This window comes from Triticum aestivum, chromosome 4D (assembly GCF_018294505.1).
Source record: "Triticum aestivum cultivar Chinese Spring chromosome 4D, IWGSC CS RefSeq v2.1, whole genome shotgun sequence".
Taxonomy (NCBI): domain Eukaryota; kingdom Viridiplantae; phylum Streptophyta; class Magnoliopsida; order Poales; family Poaceae; genus Triticum; species Triticum aestivum.
The window spans coordinates 365,182,530-365,203,982 of record NC_057805.1 but is presented as its reverse complement, the minus strand read 5'-3'; the positions used below and the strand labels follow the sequence as shown (position 1 = coordinate 365,203,982).

The window sequence follows — 21,453 nt, the reverse complement described above, 5'->3', positions numbered from 1 at the left end:
GATGTTACCATCTATGTTACTCCCAGTGTGGGTAGTCTAAGTGCATGTACAAATTAAGAAGACCATGTGTAGAATATTATAGATCTTAATTATCGTGTGAAGAGAGAGAAGTATTTTTTGCTACTTTAAAGTGCATTGGGGAGATAGAAGTATACTCGTTTGTGGACAAATTATAGAAGTACCGGAAATCCAACTCGGTGCCCAAGCTCATCTACTCCCGGTAAAAAGAAATCAAAAGAAATACTAGAAAAATAAAAAAATCCAAATTCTTTTGTGTGGTAAATAATTTGATGCGTGAGGTCCGCTGCAAATTTCAACTCATTTGGACGTCTGAGCAGCTCTCGTCAAAAAGACAAATCAGGTCAAAACAATGCGTGAACAGTATACTTTTTCCGGACCCTTATTTTGTCTTTTTTGTGCTGCTCAAATATTCTAATGAGTTGAAACTTGAAGCGGACCTCACCCATCAAATTATCTACCACACAAAAAGAAATTAAATTTTTTACTATTTATTTTAAATTTTTTTGTTAGTGCGGGTGCAGCTGAGTCCGGGAGCAGAAACTTTGCATCCACTAGTAGAAAATATGCCTTTAGTCCCGGTTCGCAAAGGCCATTAATCCCGGCTGTGCAACCGGGACTAAATATGCGCGACTAAAGGCTCCCCCCTTTAGTCGCGCCTCTTACGAACCGCGACTAAAGGCCCGTCCACGTGGGCGCCAGGAGTCCGTCGGGGCGGAGGACCTTTAGTCCCGGTTCTCGTGGCTAACCGGGACTAAAGGCCTCCTCCGCGGGTTTAGGGTTTTAGCCCCCCTAAACCTGGTTTCTTTTTAATTTGTAGTGTTTTATTTCTTTTATATTTTATTTTGTGTTTTATTTTAATTTTGATGAAGTTTCAGTACACATATTCTACGCTACTATATACATGCATATGAAATTTCAAACAAGAAGAATTCAAGAGGAATATATAATATATATTCAATCTCGGGTGACCATATACAACTTCGAACAAGTTTCCATACACAATTAGGATGGATGACCATATACAACTTCGAACAAGTTTCAATCTCGGGTATGCATATAAATTTCTTCGTCCTCGGTATAGTGTTCTCCTTTAGGATTGATGACTTCCCTCATGAAAAATCCTGCTAATTCATCTTGAATTGGTCGGAAGCGAGCTTCTGGACTAAGCCTCCTCCGCAAGTTATCCGTCGCCTTCCGCACGCTATCCGATGCCTTCCGCTCAGAGGTGTGTCTCCGGATGTTCTCACAAACATAGTATCCACATAGATTGGTCCCCGGTGGCTGCTTATCCACATTAACTAACCTTCTAAAATCTAGCTCATGTTTGAATTCACCGACAATTTCTTCTGAGAACCGTCTCCAAACCCTACAGGGCAAAGAAAATTAAATGAACAAGGGAGTTATTAGTTACTTGATATTAGGAAATGAACGAAAGAGACCGATCGATATAGAGCTCAAATGATTGAAAATAATTACTTTTGCAGCATTTTTCTCATGTCGGCCCAACGCTTTGGATCCGAATCCATAGAGTCCATGATTAGAACTCTGGAGGTGTGAAGTTCAATATTTAGCAGAATCCAGTGGAACCTGCGGACACGTTACATGCACAGTCATGCATAACTCATCGATTAGACATACCATGCATGGAGTAAACAAAAGAGAATGGGCACAAGAGAGAAACACTCACCCAAAATGGTAAGGAAATAGAATATGACTTTTGAGTTGATGCTTTCTAAGAAACTTGTACAAGTCTTTCTCCACGTCTTCGGGGTGATTTTGTAACACATGTCCATTAACGATATGTGGGTCAATGAACCCAACATCATGGATGTTTCTTATTTTGCATTCCCAAATCTTCAATCTGCATAATAGCGTACGCAACAATATAGTTAGGACAATATATATATATAGTGCAGGCAATGAAGAACGAGATGAGGTAGAAATAAATCACTTACAGAACGTAGCAACTCAGGATAGATTTGTCGAGCTCGCGCAGATTGAACAGCTGGAACAATTCACTCATATGAACTTGTACAGAGTACCGTTTGGTGTGATGCTCCTCTGTAACATCCGCATAAACATATTCTTTGTCGGCCCATGTTATGAATTGCTTGTACCAACGTAGCAGATTTCGCATTTGTGGTGGTAGACTCTTTTCCCGCGCAGGCTCGACGAGAGGCCCATTCCGCACATATTGTAATGCTATCTCACATACTGGCGCATCCTCAAGGCCTAAGAAGGCACGAAGAGTCAAACCCATCTCGGACGCTTGTTTCATGGCACTCGCTACAGTCAATCCAAGTGCTGCCGCAGCTGCTATGATCTCGGGGTCCTCTTCCGGACCGGCTTTCACTATGAGCGGGGGGATCGATTGTTTATTCTGCATCCCGAGCTGGTCAACTTGTTTCCCGCTTTTTTTACTTTCTTCTTTCTCCTCCTTCAATATTTTTGCTTGCCTACGAAGTTCATGTCCATAGTCGTCAGGCATATTCAGCTCGGCTTGGGACGGTGTCGTCAAAAAATCCTTAGCCCACTTCTTTTGCTTCTCAGTGAATACTTGCTTGGGCTCAGGCTCTTTTATCGCCTTCGTATCCGCCTTCCATTTCTCATAATGAGCAGACGCGGCCAATTTGGTTTCAGCTTCACTAAGTTCCCAAGGCCTTGGGAGGAGAGGCTTCAGTGATGGCTCCGGTACCCTTGTGGTCTTAGGTACATAAGGGTCCGGGTTAATAGTCCAGGAGCGGGTTTCCTTGCTGTCCGCCTGCTTCTGCTTCTTCGCCGGAGGTGGATTGGGGGCGTCGTACCCGCCGGAGGAGGATTGGGGGGCGTCGTACCCGCCGGAGGAGGATTGGGGGGCGGCGGCTGCTTACCCGCCGGAGGTTGTGGATCGGGGGACGGCGTCGAATGGCGTGAAGGAGGTGTAGGTGAACCACCACGACCACCACCACCGCCACCACCACCACCACCACCATCGGAGGGGGGTGGACTTGTTAGCCTTGGCGCCTCGCCTGGAAACACTATGTACTTCTTTTTCCATAGAATGATCTGGCGCTTGACATCTCCAAGTCTTCTCTCCCCTTCGGGTGTAGCTTTGTCAATCTCCAGGTCCTCAAACTCTTGGACTATGTCTTCCACCGTGACACGAGCATAGCCATATGCAATGGGGTTGTTGTGGTGGAGTGCTCCAGGTGTACAGGGTAAAGCACTGCCGGTAGCTACCTTCGTGGAAACGTTCCCCACGGGATAATGCAGATCACATTCTTTCATCTCCTTTACATCATCCACGGGGTAGTGAGGCTCCGGTGCACGAATCTCGATCATCGGTGCATTAGCACCAGGCGGGGCATCCGTGGAAGCCACGCTGCTTCTCCGCTGCTGGCTTCCGCGATCCGCTTCATGATCTTCATGCGGCCCTGCAGCCGATTTTTCTTTTACTAGTTCATGCACGGTCTGCTTCAACTCATGGAGTTCCGATGCAAACTTCGCCAAAAGATCTGCATCCCGGTCCGTCTTTCTCTTACGGCTTCTGTAACAGTACGGGTCATTGTCCTGGGAAAACCCTACTTTCCACGGAATTCTGCCTTTGCCTCGTACACGTCCTCCGTGTTCATCATTCCCGAGGGCTGTTGTCAGTGCGTCTTTCTCTCTGTTGAACTTGATCAAGCCCTCTTGAGCTTGGGTCATTGCGTCAATAAGGGCTTGGGTGGGAGCAAACTTTTTCTTCCGGTGAACACACACCCCTGTCTCCGGGTCTAGCGATCCCCCATGCCCGTACCACCAGCTTTTGGCCCTTGGGTCCCATCCCTCTGTACCTAGAGGGATTCCTCGCACCCTCAGGTCCTCCTCCATCTTCTGCCACTTAGGCTCCGAAAGGCGGTATCCTCCTGGCCCCATAATATGATGGAACTTTTTCTTACTCGCATTATCCTTATTTTTTTTCGATATTTCCTTGAAATGCTCCGATTTCTTTTGCCTCACAAATTCTGGCCAATCATCTTTCAGTTTCTCATGTTGTCCATTGAAATCCGGAGTCTTGCCCTTGTTGACATAGTCACGGGTTAAATTTTTCTTGAAGTTCCGGAATGCTTCGCCCATCTTCTGAAGAGCGAACTCTTTAACTAGCCTCCTCCTCTCACGTCCACCCGAACCTCGTTACCGAATTCATCGACTTTGTTGTATTCCGGAGGTAGAATGAAATGTTCCATAAGCTTTCTCCAGCAATCCTTTTTCGTTCTCTTGTCGACAAAACTGAAACCAAGACGTGCCTTCTTTGGCTCCTTCCATTCCTGGACGGTGATCGGGACGTTGTCTCTAACAACGACTCCGCATTGGTTGATAAACTTTGAGGTGTGCTGTAGGGGCTTGCCGGTTTCACTGACAAAATCAATGGCATATGTTTCTCCTGTTTTCATCGCCTTGGATTTGCCACGCTTTGTCGTACTCGATCCGGCCGAGGGCTAAAAAAAGAAAGAGAGTCGCGCGCGTTAATACATATGTATTCACATTTCAGTAAGTTTGTATCACGAGAGGCTCAATGTATATATATACCTCGCCGGAGGTGGTTGCTACTTGCAATTCGAGATCGTCGTTTGTTGACGGTTGACCTCCGTCGACAATGTCCGTTCCTTCACCTTCTTGATCATCGACAATGTCTGTTCCACCGTCAAGGTTCAGAAAAGAAGAGACTACATCCTCTTCTTGCTCATATTCTGAGCCCGGCACATAAGGAATCTCGTTGTTTATGATGCCCATTAAATAACGTTCAGCCTCCGGATCCCTAAGCGGCTCGGCTCTATCGTCCGCCATATGTCACTCCTGCATGTAGTAAAAATTAATTAAGTATAAAGGAATTAAAAAATAAGATTAAGGGGACATAGAGGAGGAGCAGCGACGGTTTTTGCTTTCATCGTCCGCCATTTTTGCTTTCATTTCAGCCATTTTTGGAAAACAACAAAAACAGAAATACTTTAGATGTCAAACTGCATGTATAAGGTTGAAAACATGTGCCAAATGTTTCACTGAACATTTTGAGGTATTAAACATAATTTTTTGATAATTATTTAATTAGTTATGCCATTTTCTTTTAACTTTTCTTTTATGACCAGAACAGAAAATTGATGTTTTTCCTTTTCTTTTAATTAGTTATGCCATTTTCTTTTTCCTTTTCTTTTAATTAGGGGCGGCAGTGGCAGCGGCGGTGGCAGCGCAGGGAAGTTGCGGCGGCGGTGGCAGCGCAGGGAAGGGGCGGCAGCACGCGGCGGCGCAGGGGGAAGGGGAGCGGAGCTCACTGGGGGGCGGCGGCGGCAGCGCGCAGGGGCAGGGGCAGCGGTGGCGGCGGCGCGCAGGGCAGGGCAGGGGCGGCGGCGGCAGTGCAGGGCAAGGGCGGCGGCGTAGGGCAGGGGAAGTGGGGGCAGAGCTCACTGGGGGCGGCGGAGCTCACTGGGGGAGCGTGCAGGCTCGGGGAAGGGCGGCGCAGCAGTAGCCTGGCGGCGTCGGCGTCGATCGGCGTCGGGGCAGGGCGTCGGCGTCGAGAGGAGAATGGGAGGTGGGGGAAAATTTACTAAGTGTTGTATATATAGACAGAGCATTTGTCCCGGTTCGTGGCACCAACCGGGACCAATGCCCCCCTTTAGTCGCGGTTGGGGACACCAACCGCGACTAAAGGGTACCTTTAGTCGCGGTTGGTGTCACCAACCGCGACTAAAGGTTCTTTCGCGCCGCTTTCGTTCCCGCGCGGAAAGAGCCTTTAGTCGCGGTTCATGTCACGAACCGCGACTAAAGGTCCTTTTTCATATACTTTTCATTTTAAAATCTTAAAAATAGAAATAATATATCAAAAAATTCAAAAAAATAAAACTAATTCATTTTAAAATCTTAAAAATACAAATAATATATCAAAAAATTCAGAAAAATAAAACTAATTCATTTTAAAATCTTAAAAATAGAAATAATATATCAAAAAATTCAAAAAAATAAAACTAATTCATTTTAAAATCTTAAAAATACAAATAATATATCAAAAAATTCAGAAAAATAAAACTAATTCATTTTAAAATCTTAAAAATAGAAATAATATATCAAAAAATTCAAAAAAATAAAACTAATTCATTTTAAAATCTTAAAAATACAAATAATATATCAAAAAATTCAGAAAAATAAAACTAATTCATTTTAAAATCTTAAAAATAGAAATAATATATCAAAAAATTCAAAAAAATAAAACTAATTCATTTGAAAATCTTAAAAATACAAATAATATATCAAAAATTCAGAAAAATAAAACTAATTCATTTAAAATCTTAAAAATAGAAATAATATATCAAAAAATTCAAAAAAATAAAACTAATTCATTTTAAAATCTTAAAAATACAAATAATATATAAAAATCCAGAAAAATAAAACTAATTCATTTTAAAAATTCAGATCGATTGTTTTGTTCTACATCCTCGATCCCTTGAAGGTTTGACAAAAGGTTTGATACATCATTCAGTTCATCGACCAAATACAAATCATCCGGATTCGCCATCATACGTCTTGCTGTGCATTTGGTATGCATATATGCACTCAGTAGCCACGGCAGGGCTGTATGATGGCGATACCGATTGTTTTGTTCTACATCCTCGATCCCTTGAAGGTTTGACAAAAGGTTTGATACATCATTCAGTTCATCGACCAAATACAAATCATCCGGATTCGCCATCGTACGTTTTAATTCACATGATCCATTCAACAAAGTTTGGTACAATAAATTATTACACATCAATTCTTCCCTTGTGTCCCTGCTTGCTTACGATTGTGCCGTATCCATGGAGCATCCTCATCATTTAACTTAATGCTTGGGTCAGTGTTCACTTTGAAGGGCGGAATTTCACCAAACATATTATAATCTTCTGACATGTCTGTCTTGTCCTCCACTCCCACGATGTTTCTTTTCCCTGAAAGAACAATGTGGCGCTTTGGATCATCGCATGATGTACTGATCGTTTTCTTATCTTTCCGTTTCCTCGGTTTGCTACTCATGTCCTTCAAATAAAAAACCTGAGCGACATCTTTGGCAAGGACGAATGGTTCGTCAAGGTAACCAAGATTGTTGAAATCCACCATTGTCATTCTATATTGCTCGTCCACCTTTACCCCACCTCCTGTTAGCTTGAACCATTTGCACCGGAACAAAGGGACCTTAAAGGAGGGTCCATAGTCAAGTTCCCATATCTCCTCTATGTAACCATAATATGTGACCTTTTGCCCATTCTCGGTTGCTGCATCAAAGCGGACACCACTGTTTTGGTTGGTGCTCTTTTTATCTTGGGCGATGGTGTAAAATGTATTCCCATTTATCTCGTACCCTTGGAAAGTCGTTATAGTCGAAGATGGTGTCTTGGCCAACATGTACAGCTGATCTCCAACATCATTGTCATTCATTAAATGTTTTCGCAACCAACTGCCGAAAGTCTCCATGTGGGCCTTTCTAATCCAGGATTCAGGCTTCCCCGGGTTGTCCGAGCGTAAAATATTCTTGTGTTGCTCGAAGTACGGAGCCACCAAGCTGGAATTTTGCAGAACTGTGTGGTGTGCTTCAGTCATAGAATGACCGTCCATACATATCGTTGATTTCCTTCCGATCGTGCCTTTTCCACTTAGTCTCCCCTCGTGCCGCGATTGAGGAATACCAATCGGCTTAAGGTCAGGAACATAGTCAATACAGAACTCAATTACCTCCTCATTTCCATAGCCCTTGACGATGCTTCCTTCTGGCCTAGCACGGTTACGAACATATTTCTTTAATACTCCCATGAACCTCTCAAAGGGGAACATATTGTGTAGAAATACAGGACTGAGAATGGAAATCTCTTCGACTAGGTGGAGCAGGAGGTGCGTCATAATATCGAAGAAGGATGGTGGGAACACCAACTCGAAACTGACAAGGCATTGGACCACATCGTTCTGTAACCGTGGTAGATCTTCTGGATTGATTACCTTCTGAGAGATTGCATTGAGGAATGCACATAGCTTCACAATGGCTACTCGAACATTTTCCGGTAGGAGCCCCCTCAAAGCAATCGGAAGCAATTGCGTCATAATCACGTGGCAGTCGTGAGACTTCAGGTTTAGGAACTTTTTGTCCGCCATGTTTATTATTCCCTTTATATTCGACGAGAAGCCAGACGGGACCTTCATACTGCTCAGGCATTCAAAAAAATGACCTTCTCTTCTTTGGTAAGAGCGTAGCTGGCACGACCTTGAAACCATTCCGGATGCCGGTCATCTGGGTCTTTCAAAAGTTGCTGGTCCTGCCGTGCTTCCTTTGTATCATTTGTCTTCTCATACACGCCCAAGAAGCTTAGCAGGTTCACGCAAATATTCTTCGTAACATGCATCACGTCGATTGCAGAGCGGACATCTAGGACTTTCCAATATTCTAGCTCCCAAAATATAGATTTCTTCTTCCACATGGGTGCGTGCCCGTCAACTCCCCGCGGAACTGATTGTCCGCCAGGACCCTTTCCAAAGATGACTTTCAAATCCTTGACCATATCAAATATCTCAGCACCAGTACGTTCCGCAGGCTTCGGCCGGTGATCTGCCTTGCCGTTGAAATGCTTGCCTTTCTTTCTTACGTTATGATTTCGGGGAAGAAATCGACGATGACCCAGGTACACGTTCTTCTTACAATTACCCAAACGTACACTTTCAGTCTCATGTAAGCAGTGCGTGCATGCATTGTATCCCTTATTTGTCTGTCCCGAAAGGTTACTGGGAGCAGGCCAATCGTTGATGGTTACAAAAAGCAACGCTCGTAGGTCAAATTCCTCTTCTTTGTGCTCATCCCAGACACGTACACCAGGTCTGCCCCACAACTGTAAAAGTTCATCAACTAATGGCCTTAGGTACACATCGATGTCGTTCCCGGGTTGCTTTGGACCTTGGATGAGCACTGGCATCATAATGAACTTCCGCTTCATGCACAACCAAGGAGGAAGGTTGTAGATGCATAGAGTCACGGGCCAGGTGCAATGGCTGGAGCTCTGCTCGCCAAAAGGATTCATGCCATCAGTACTTAGACCAAATCTTATGTTCCTTGCGTCAGCTGCAAAATCTTTGAACACTCTATCGATCTTTCTCCATTGCGTTCCATCAGCGGGGTGTCTCAACTCCACGTCGGACTTACGGTCCTCTTTGTGCCATCGCAACGACTTGGGATGCTTTTTGTTCCTGAACAGACGTTTCAACCGTGGTATTATAGGAGCATACCACATCACCTTGGCGGGAACCCTCTTCCTGGGTTTCTCGCCCTCAACATCGTCACCAGGGTCATCGCCTCTGATCTTATAACGCAATGCAGTGCATACAGGGCATTCATTCAAATTCTCGTATTCACCGCGGTAGAGGATGCAGTCGTTAATGCATGCATGTATCTTCAGAACCTCTAAACCTAGAGGGCAGACAACCTTCTTTGATTCGTACGTACTGGCGGGCAACTTGTTATTCTTCGGAAACATATTCTTCAGCATTTTCAGCAAATTTTCAAATGATGAGTCAGCTACACCTTCCCGTGCCTTCCATTTTAGCAAATCCAGTGTGCAGCCCAGCTTTTTCAGACTATTATCGCATCCTGGGTACAACGACTTTTTGTGATCCTCTAACATGTGATCCAAATTCTCCCTCTCCTTGTCAGTTTCGCAGCGTCTCCATGCATCAGCAATGGTCCGACCAAGATCATCAGCGGGCTCATCATGTGCCTCTTCTTCACCTTCACCTAACCCTTCCCCACCTTCAGCATCATCCTCCATGAAAGTATCACCGAAATGATCATGATAGTTGTCATCGATATCATCCCCTTCTTCATCTTCTTCCATTCTAACCCCTCTTTCTCCATGCTTGGTCCAACAATTATAGCTTCGCATGAAACCGTGCCGAAGCAGGTGCATGTGAACGTCTCTTGAGGAGGAGTAACCCTTCTGATTCTTACAGACAGCACATGGACAGATAATAAAACCTCGCTGCTTGTTTGCATTTGCCACTACGAGGAAATCTTTCAAACCCGTAGTGAACTCGCCGGAGAGTCGGGTGTTGGGGAACGTAGCGGAAATTCAAAATTTTCTACGCAACACCAAGATCAATCTATGGAGTAATCTAGCAACGAGGGGAAGGGGAGTGCATCTACATACCCTTGTAGATCGCGATGCGGAAGCGTTGCAAGAACGCGGATGAAGGAGTCGTACTCGTAGCGATTTAGATCGCGATTGATTCCGATCTAAGCACCGAAGAACGGTGCCTCCGCGTTCAACACACGTGCAGCCCGGTGACGTCTCCCACGCCTTGATCCAGCAAGGAGAGAGGGAGAGGTTGGGGAAGACTCCGTCCAGCAGCAGCACGACGGCGTGGTGGTGATGGAGGAGCGTGGCAATCCTGCAGGGCTTCGCCAAGCACCGCGGGAGAGGAGGAGGGAGAGAGGTAGGGCTGCGCCAAGAGAGAGATCATCTCGTGTGTTTGCAGCCCCAAATACCTCAAGTATATATAGGGGAAGGGGAGGGGCTGCGCCCCCATCTAGGGTTCCCTCCCCAGGGGTGGCGGCAGCCCCCAAAACCCATCTAGGGTGCGGCCAAGGGGAAAAGAGAGGGGGCGCCACTAGGGTGGGCCTTAAGGCCCATCTGGACCTAGGGTTTGCCCCCTCCCACTCTCCCTGCGCCTTGGGCCTTGGTGGGGGGGCGCACCAGCCCACCTGGAGCTGGTCCCCTCCCACACTTGGCCCACGCAGCCTTCTGGGGCTGGTGGCCCCACCTGGTGGACCTCCGGGACCCTCCCGGTGGTCCCGGTACATTACCGATAGCACCCGAAACTTTTCCGGTGACCAAAACAGGACTTCCCATATATCAATCTTTACCTACGGACCATTCCGGAACTCCTCGTGACGTCCGGGATCTCATCCAGGACTCCGAACAACATTCGGTAACCACGTATATCTATTCCCTATAATCCTAGCGTCATCGAACCTTAAGTGTGTAGACCCTACGGGTTCGGGAACCATGCAGACATGACCGAGACGTTCTCCGGCCAATAACCAACAGCGGGATCTGGATACCCATGTTGGCTCCCACATGTTCCACGATGATCTCATCGGATGAACCACGATGTCGGGGATTCAATCAATCCCGTATACAATTCCCTTTGTCTATCGGTATGTTACTTGCCCGAGATTCGATCGTCGGTATCCCGATACCTTGTTCAATCTCGTTACCGGCAAGTCTCTTTACTCGTTCCGTAACTCACATCATCCCGTGATCAACTCCTTGGTCACATTGTGCACATTATGATGATGTCCTACCGAGTGGGCCCAGAGATACCTCTCCGTTTACACGGAGTGACAAATCCGAGTCTCGATTCGTGCCAACCCAACAGACACTTTCGGAGATACCTGTAGTGCACCTTTATAGCCACCCAGTTACGTTGTGACGTTTGGTACACCCAAAGCATTCCTACGGTATCCGGGAGTTGCACAATCTCATGGTCTAAGGAAATGATACTTGACATTAGAAAAGCTCTGAGCAAACGAACTACACGATCTTGTGCTAGGCTTAGGATTGGGTCTTGTCAATCACATCATTCTCCTAATGATGTGATCTCGTTATCAACGACATCCAATGTCCATGGTCAGGAAACCGTAACCATCTATTGATCAACGAGCTAGTCAACTAGAGGCTTACTAGGGACATGGTGTTGTCTATGTATCCACACATGTATCTGAGTTTCCTATCAATACAATTCTAGCATAGATAATAAACGATTTTCATGAACAAGGAAATATAATAATAACCAATTTATTATTGCCTCTAGGGCATATTTCCAACATCAGGGACCGTACATCCATTGCCAATTCATCTGCATTATTATTATATAAAGTATATAATTAACCATCATGCATTTGTTAAACTAACTAGCTAGAAATAATACAAATTAAACAATGAACTACACACATGCATATTTTATCAATGACACATGAAAGGTTCAAGTTGTTAACCGCGATCGCGGAGGAAAAATAAATGAGAAAGCTCAAGTGTGGCTCGGACACTTCATATCATGCTTGTTTCATGCTCTCGGGCATTTCATCGAACACCTTGTGTGCATAGGAGGAACCAAAAGCAAACCCACCACCCCCTTCTGAATTGTGGTTAAGTGAAGTGAGCTGAGTCCTATATATAGGGATGGGCCTTTAGTCCCGGTTGGCCTGGCCAACCGCAACTAAAGGCCTTCGGGCCAGCCTGAGGACCTTTAGTCCCGGTTGGCTAGGCCAACCGGGACTAAAGCCCCTCCCGTCCGCCAGCTGTCGACCGAGCGCGCTGGGCCCAGATAGTTGGTCGCGGGTCTCCTCCCGAACCCCTTTGGTCGCGGTTCGATTATTTTAGAGACTAATGGGGGCATATGGAAGCCTCTTTTTTACTAGTGATCCCACCTTTTTTTTAACAAATTTTAAAGTGTATGGAGGGGTTATTTTTAAGTTAACCTGTACTTGGCCGATGCCGTTCTTCTACTTCAATGAAATCACAGCAGTTCTCTCGTGTCTTTGGAAAGAAATACTCGATGTAATCGAAGGTGCGTACTAGTAGTTCTGATGCGTTTGCCAGAGTTTCTAGTTAACGTGCCACTACATGTGGACGCCCACAGTACAACACAAGAACAGAGTTTCCATGCTGCGAGAGCTCCGCAATGGCAGATTGGTCGACGGAATTAGAGGTGCATTCGACTTCAACACGGAAATAAAATCGAAGTTCCAAAAGCAGTTAAGAGGGAACTGTGACTCGCTCGTTCAAATCAGCACAGAAGTTGATCACAGCAGTACAGCACACTTTGGACTCGATGCTCGCATTACTACATGACTTAACAAGGGAGACGGGCGTTGAACACGGCACTGACAAGGGCACACTCGACACTCAACACGGACCCAAATCCACACGAGCAAAAGGCACAAAAGAGCGAGTTGAACCTCACACCAGCGAATTGAACCTTAACCTTAATCTCAAGCAGCCTAGCCGGAGATCTGGATTGACTTGACCTCGGGCTTCTTGGCCTCCGCCTTGGGCACGGTAACAGTGAGCACGCCGTTCTCCATGGCCGCCTTGATCTGGTCCGCCTTGGCGTCCTCCGGGAGCCTGAACTTGCGCAGGAACTTGCCGCTGCTGCGCTCCACCCTGTGCCAGGTGTCCGTCTTCTCCTCCTGCTCCTTGTTGCGCTCGCCGCTGATCTGGAGCACGTTGCCGTCCTCCACCTCCACCTTCACTTCCTCCTTCTTCAGCCCCGGCACGTCCGCCTTGAACACGTGCGCCTCGGGCGTCTCCTTCCAGTCGATCCGCGCGCCGGCGAAGGCCGCGGTCTCGGAGCTGATGCGCGGGAACGAGGGGAAGAGGCTGCCACCGCTGCTGCTGCCGCCGGAGCCGAAGGGGAAGCCGTCGAAGGGGTCCCAGAGGTCGAGGGAGAAGGGGTCGAAGGCGTTGCCGCGGGGAATCAGCGACATGGCTGCTCGATTTGGGCGAGGACGAACTGCGATTAGGAAGCTGTCAAACTCAGGGGATGGATGCTTCGGATGTGCTGTTTGCTTTTCGTTGTTTCACTTTGCCTGGGCCGTGACGGCGAGGGGTCTGGAGCGTCTTTGTCTATCCTGGAATGTGCTGGAAACTGCTGCTTTTTGGAGCGTTGGGCCTATGGCTGGAACGTAACCGGCCCTGCCGCGGCAGATGAAATTGTCATTTGGTAGGTTCTCCTCCCACCGTCCCATAATATAAAAACGTTTTTTACACTAGTATAGTATCAAAAACGTTCTTATATTATGAAACAGAGAGAGTAGTTTTTTCCCGAGCCGACCGGAATTCTAGTCTTAAAATTTGTCTTTTCTATTCGCTCAAAAAATTCTCTTTTTTGTCTCACAAAAATGGTCCCGTTTAAAATGATCTTGAAGTCCTTCATTTTGGAAAATTATCTTATGATGAAGACCATGTCAACGTTCTTGATGAAGTCTTGAACCATCTGATGTGCAACACTACCTGGATTGTTTTTCCTTACCCGTAGTTGCAATTTTGAAATGTGTATTCTTGAAAAGGTTGAAGAAAACGAGATGACCACCTCATCCTCCGCCGGACGATGGTCCGCATCCCTGAGCCGTGACATGTCATGCGGAGTCGCAGTAGTCGGCTGTAGCGGAAGAAGCTCGGCTCTGCGAGAAGGATCAGGACAGGCAACGGCTCTCGGAGGTGACCTACACACGAGAGGATGATTGGGTGCTTGCGGGTTGGCGTAGGTCTTGCCGCAGTGGCCGATCTGGAAGCAATTGGAGCATTTGAAGGGGTCGTGACATGTGGGTGCCCTATGCCCCTCCTCGAGGCAGCAGAAGCACAGCCGCTCCATCCATGCAGGCGGCCGAGGCTTCAAATCGGGGCTTGGAAAAGCCGTGCGTCACAGCCTGTCGCCCGATCGGACACGCACCCAGCCATCCTCCTCGTCTGAGACCTCCAGCTGCGCCGTCCGCGATGTGATGGCCCCGCGAAGGTAGTGAAAAGGCATTGAAGCAGCCCTGCTAGTCAACGACGCCTCTGAAATGCCGGCCATCCATAGAACGCGACGGGCTAGACGAGCTGGCTTCACCTCTTACCATGTTAACCAACATTTAATCTTGTCATATACATAAACGAGAGCGAACTAAATAATTGAATATGGTGTTTTGTCAATATAAGAGCTCCACTTAATTTGTAGTATTGTTTGTTGCATTTTGCCATGCCAGCCTTGTTAAAATGGACATGCAACATATTTGATTGTGCATCATGCCATGGTTATATTATATTTATTTACCGTGTTGTTTGCCTCTTTTCAGTTGTGCTTCTTCTCGATAGTTTCAGTATTGTTGCGATTGAGAGGATTTGTTCGACTACGTTGGTTCGTCCACTTCACGGATTCGATCTTCTTCGTAGCGGGATTCTAGGCAAGATGATCATTACCTTGGATATCACTACTATTTTTGCTTGCTAGTTGTCTCGATGCTATCGCTATGTCGCGCTACGTATCTCTTGTTTGTCAAGCCTCCCAAGTTGTCATGATACAGCTTCTAACCTCCCCTTCCTAGCAAACCATTGATTGTCCATGTTACCGCTTTGCTCGGCCCCTCTTATAGCGTTGCAAGTTGCAGGTGCAGTCGCAGGTTGTTTCATGTTTGGGACATGGATATCATGGGATGTCACAATATCTCTTATTTAATTATTGCATCTATATACTTGGTAATGGGTGAAAGGCGCGGCCTTTTGCCTGGTGTTTTGTTCCACTTATGCTGGCTTAGTTCCGTTATACCAGTGTTATGTTCCTTGATGAGCGCTTCTAACACATGTGGGGTATTATGCCCCCTTGTCCATTCACTTAGGATAAAACTCTTCCAGCAAGGCCCAATATAATATTGGTTTTACCATTCGTCAACCTAATAAAACTTGCATAGGGACTTTCCGGACGCCGTGGATAATTAATCAATAAACCGGGCCGGTGCTCCTCATGAGTGTTGGTCCACCTACCTAGCAGTCGGCGGTGCCGCCTCGGAGCAACTCGAGGTCTTTTGGCTATCGTCCACTATGCATAGACGGTTGTGTAGATAAGCGCGACCCTTATCGGGGTGATGACACACCAGGTGGTCTTGCTGGTTTACTTTTTCCTTTGACGAATGGCTTGTCCATCAGGATTCCTCATCGTAAGCCTCGTGTTATCATGGTGTGAGGATGTTCCATTGGATCCGTGTGGTAATTTATAATGGAGTACTTGGAACACTCCTGCAGGTTAAATCTTTTCCGAAACCGTGCCCGCGGTTATGTGGCAACTTGAAAATTTATAATATTTGGTTGTAGAGAACTTGACACTAAACTCAAGGAAATACACCAACCGCGTGCGTAACCATGATCGTCTCTTTTCGAGGGAGGTCGGGAAGAGAGCACGATGAGGTTATGTTTGACTCGTAGGTAGTTTAGGATCACTTCTTGATCATATTAATTTACCAGTGTTTACGCGTTGTTTACTCTTCTTATTCTTGTATCATAAGTTAGCCACATAGAAATGCTTAGTGCTGCTGCAACCTCACCACTTAACCATTCCATACCGATTAAGCTTTGCTAGTATTGATATCCATGATAATGAGATTGTTGAGTCCTCGTGGCTCACAGATTACTACAACAACAGGTGCATGTACAGGTAAAGTGAAGCTTTGAAGTGAGAGCGATGCTTGTTTGCTTTTGAAATTCTTCTTCTGCTTCTTCCTCTTCGTCGATCATAGGATGGGTTCCGGGTCGGGAGCCTAGGATTAGCAGGGTGGATGTCCTTTTTTTTGCTTGATTTTATTCGTAGTCGGATCCTGCTGTTCTGTATGATGATTGCTACTATAGCTTGTGACGAGTGTAAGCCGTTATCTGATATTCTTATCTATTTAGTATATGGTGTGTTGTAATGATATCCACCTTGTTATGCTTTCGAATACGATTCTACCCCAATCATGAATTCATTACGTGATCGGGGTAGAATTGCATTTTGGGCGCTACACCCAAGGTCGCCGCCGTTGACAAGGGAGTTTCACGTGAGTCGCTGACCGGCCACAAGGGAGCTTCCCGTGAGTCGCCGACCGACCACAAAGAGGCCTTCACGCGAAGAAACTTTTACTCGGTCACAACAGACGTAGTAAATTTAAGGGATGGATACACGCCGGAGTAAAATTTATCTTCCTCTATTTGGTTTAGTATTTCGGCTAAGGGGTCGATTAAAAAAGCCCTTATTATTTTGTTCAATTTCGATCTACAAATTATGGTTTGGTACACAAGAGCCAGCACATAGTTCTTGAACAACTCCCAGTCAGAACCAAAAAATCAGATCAGACACTTGTCCGTGCACGCACAGATCAAGCATACTGTGTATTGAGTTCTTTTTAAAAGAAAGTACTATGTATTTGATTATATAATGGTAGTAGAAAACTGTACAGAACTCAATATATGACGAGGCAGTCGAGGATGCGAACCCGAATAAGTGAATTTACCGGAACCGATATGTACCGATGCACAATCCATCGTCCGTTAAATTCATCGAGATTGGTGCAACCGATCAGGTATAAACAAGAGAATTCTTTCCAACAACAATACTCGAGAATACATCCTGCATGTCAGCTTTTTGGCTGAGAAGAGAGAGAGAGAGAGAGTACGTCCTGACCATGGAGAGTGACTGCGAAACTACTCTACAGACGACTATGCATGCACGATATCTGGACGATGGCTTTCTTGAACAGTGCAGATTTGTTAAACAATACAATCCACGGAAGTGCTGTGCACACGATCCGTGCATGCACGATCCACACACGACATGATTTGGGCCACAGAGATTTACGAAACGAGGCAACCCAAGGGTGTAGATGTGTTGTCGTGCGCAGATCGTGCATGAATTTATCGTGTGTGTAGCAGTGCTCTACAATCCAATGGTGCTGTTGTCCATCGTCCACAAATCGTGCACACATGTATCGTCTGTGTAGTATTGCTCGAGTGACTGCGCATGCATGCGCTGGTTCTGCCCACATAATGACATGCATTTTATTTTATCTTCGTTTTTTAAATGATTGATATGTTTCAAACCAAATGTTCATTTTTGAAACTTTTTATATATTTGAAATCATGGTGACAAGATCTTCGGATGAAGATCAATTTTGGATATATTTGGACTACTTGTTTATTTTATATATTTCAATTATCTTTGAAATCACTTTCATAAAACATAAAATTGCTTCGCTATTTCATAAAGGTGTTCTTGACAGTTTTGCTAATTCACTCATTTGATAAAACATATCTCACTCACTTTCAGAAGATGGGTTTAGGCCCATTCAAAATGATGGATTTCACTCATTCCAAAATTTATTTCACACATTTCAAAAACCAATTTCACTGATTTCATCAAACAAATGATTTCACTCATTCGATACAACTGATTTCAGTTGTTTCGTTTGAAAGAAAAACATGTTACAACAATTTTCAAAAGCTAATTTAACTCATTACAAATAAGAAAATCTTGTTTCAAGAAGCTTGTATATGTCAAAAAAACTTAAATCATTTCATAAAATAAACTTCACTCATTTGATTACACTCGTTTCGAATAACTCATTTCAAGTATTTCAAAAACCCGATATCGCTCAATTCAAAAAACAAAATCCGCTCGCTTCATAAGACAACTTTTGCTCGTTTCAAAAATTATGTTTCACTCATTTTAAAAATGATTTCGCTCATTCAAACAATGATTTCAAGAAACTAATTTCAGATAACATATTACACTCACTCAAATGAAAAAGCTGGTATATAATATTTCAAGAAACTAATTTCAGAAAACATATTACACTCACTCAAATGGAATACCATATCTAACATTCTTAAGAAGTTGCTCCCCACTTCTACCTATTCTCTCAACATGCACACTGTCCACATCAGCTTTATGCCACATCATCAATCAGTTTGCAAAAATCCACCAATCAGCCTTATTCCTCCTACAGTCAGCGGTCGACTGTGTGCAAAGCAATCACGTTAGACTAGCCACAATGGGTAGTAACATAGAGTAGTAACATGAGCATGTTACTACTCTAGTTACTATCTCTATAGTGTGAAGTAACATATGTGTAGTAACATGCAACACTTCATTTATTATGCTATAGACTCATCTTGCCTTGATATGTGTGATGCTACAGTAACTAGCTAAGTTACTAAAACTACCTCTCTCTTCATTAACTCATTGCTACATAGACAAATTTGCTGAGTTGGACTTGAAGTTACTGCTGAAGTTACTCCCACTGTGGCTAGTCTTAGCGTTCAGTTACCACCAGAAGAAGGACCCACATAGGCTGACCACGGGCTCCCTCATAGGCCGACCCTCACAAATTCTCGGTGGCAGATCTACAGCCGAAGAGTTGACCTCTACCATGCTCCAGACCTCTCCCGTTGGGTCTTCCTTCCTTGTCTTCTCACCTCCCAGTAACTCCATCGATTAATTTTCCAACGTTTCTGCCGTCCTATCGTCTCTCTAATTAACTTCCCCACGATTGGTTTCCCATTACTCTCCACGGATGATCTTCATCTTCGCTAATATAAGGGAACCGGCTCCTCGTGAGCCAGGTCATCGGCGCCATTGAGGGAAAGGTGCTACCGGATGACACCATGGTGCGCGCCCGCGAGAAGAGCCGCTATGACACCTACTCGGGCGGCTACTCCATGAGCAATGACGACAGCGGCACGACCACCATCACGCTCGCGACAGCCGGCGTGTAGTACCTCATTTGCGCCATCCTCGGCACTGCGCTAATGGCAGGAAGCTCACCATCACTGTCACGGTCGCGGGGGGCTCAACGACGGGAGGTACCGTCCCTGCCGGCTGCGACGGCGCCGGGGAGTCCCGCGGGCCGGCGATGGGGTTCGTCGTCGCTGCCGCCGCAGGGGCTCTGATCGTTCTCACACTGTTTTTGTTAGAAGGAAGAGAGAGGATTGGTGGAATATTTCATTGTATTGCTTGAGCCTCATGGGCATATATATAGGAGTACAATGATCTACTTGGAGTACAAGACAAGTCAGAACAAATCCTAGTCTATCTCGTCTTTCCTAATAAACATTATACTCAACATCCCCCCGCAGTCACAACGGTAGCGACGCAGACGGTGAGACTGGAGAAGAATCCGAAGGCAACCGACGGACACCCCTCCACAGTCATAACGGTCGACGCATCGCGGAGTCTTGGCTGGAGTGGAAACCAACGAGGTTGCTCAAGCAGGCGGTAGCCCTTTGTGCCGTTTGTCGATGTAGCCGAGAGCGTGGGTGGTGGAGCCGTGGTCGAGGTGGCCGTGCGAAGAATGCCGTGGTCGATGTCGAGTCGGGGTGGCCGGTGTCGAGGAAGTCGCCGTGGAGCCGCGGGTGCAAGAGGGCGCCGAGTTAGCATGGGCGCAGTGGTGTCGAAGTAGTGGTGCGCCAGGAAGAATATGTTGTTGACGACGCGTCGCGGCGGGTTTGCCAAGCCCGGGGACACATCGTGGACGAAGGCACGCACCGGTGTTGCCAGCACCGGGCATGCGTAGACCGACGAAGACAAAGTTGACGAAGCGCCGCACTAGGCTTGCTAGGCCCGGGGACACGTCGTGGACGAAGGCACACGGCGGTGTTGCCAGCACCGGGCATGCGTAGACTGGGACCTGCACGAGTTGTACGCCATGTCGAAGAGGTCAGAGAGGCCAGCAGAGAAGGACTCGACGACGGTTGCGGCGCCAATCGGCGCGGGGCCAATGTCGCCCACGGTTGTCGGAGTAGATGAAGCGGTCGAGGTAGATGACGGCGACGCTGGCGGCGGGCTGGTGCTTGGACGAAGACGAAGGGGGTGGACGGGCGGCGGCTACAAAGGTAGCGGCGGCAGCGGCCAAAGAAGAGCGGCGGCGGCGGCCTGACGGCGGCGGCGGCAGCTAGGTTAGGAGTGCGGCGGCGGTGCTCGAAGTAGGCGAAGAATCCTGACAGCGTGACGAAGACCGGCGCGGACGGTGGCGTTTCCGCGCCAAGGGAGACGGCGCGGTGCATACCACGGGAGGTCGACGCGCGGTGACGGCAGAGTGGACCGCGGGCCGCGGTGCTACGACCCGAAGGGGCAACGCAGCGGCGGTAGGCGGGTCGGGGCGACGGCGGGAAGATCTCGGGGCGGCGGCGGGGACCGCGAGCCGCGACGCTGCGGGCCGAAGGGGCGACGCAACAGCGGCGCGCGAGTCGGTGCAGCCACGGGGACGGCCTCGGGCGGCGGCAGAGACCGTGTATCGCGGCACTACGGTCCGTAGGGGCGACGCAGCGGCGACGCACGAGTCGATGCAGCCGCGAGGAGAACCATGGGGCGGCGGCGCTGCGGCCCGACGGGGCGACGCAGCGGCAGCCCGTTGCTCGATCGGTGGAGGGGCGCGCTGAACTCGGAGACGATCTTCACGGGACCTGCGGAGGCGCGCGTAACCAACGGGCCAGGTCGGTCACGCGGCGTAGATGAGGCGGATCGCGGCGGCGAGCGGGTGATCAAGCCGATCGCGCGCAAGGTCGGGGACGCCGCTCGGTGGAGGCGGGGTGGCGGCGGAGTCCGCGATGAGGCCGGCGACGGCGGGCAGCAGGGCGGCTATGATTGGCCGCCGCATGGCGCGAGGCCGCCGGGTCGGGGTGATGCAGGAGTCCCGGTCGGAGCAGGGCGGTGACGGCCGGCGTAGATCGACGGGCGGGCCGTCGCGCGAACAGCGGCGGTGAAGGGCCGCCGGGTCGGGGCGACGGGCGGGCCGACGCGCGGACGACGCGCGAGGCCGCCGAGTCGGCGCGACCGACGGGCAGACGCGCGGATGACGCGCGAGGACGCCGGGTCGGTGAAGAAGCCGGCCAATCGCGCCGGTGT

General features: G+C 47.6%; 1 protein-coding gene across 1 annotated transcript; it reads right to left on the bottom strand.

Moving 5' to 3' along the window:
* Positions 1-12,800: 12,800 nt before the first annotated feature.
* Positions 12,801-13,690, bottom strand: LOC123097950 (17.9 kDa class I heat shock protein). The gene has a single exon (XM_044519809.1). The coding sequence runs from the start codon at positions 13,529-13,531 to the stop codon at positions 13,046-13,048; it is 486 nt and encodes a 161-aa protein (XP_044375744.1). The 5' UTR covers positions 13,532-13,690; the 3' UTR covers positions 12,801-13,045.
* Between the last annotated feature and the right edge of the window lie 7,763 nt (positions 13,691-21,453).

What these genes read in the sequence shown, in the direction of transcription:
- LOC123097950 (XM_044519809.1), bottom strand. Translation starts at nt 13,531, where the DNA reads ATGTCGCTGATTCCCCGCGGCAACGCCTTCGACCCCTTCTCCCTCGAC.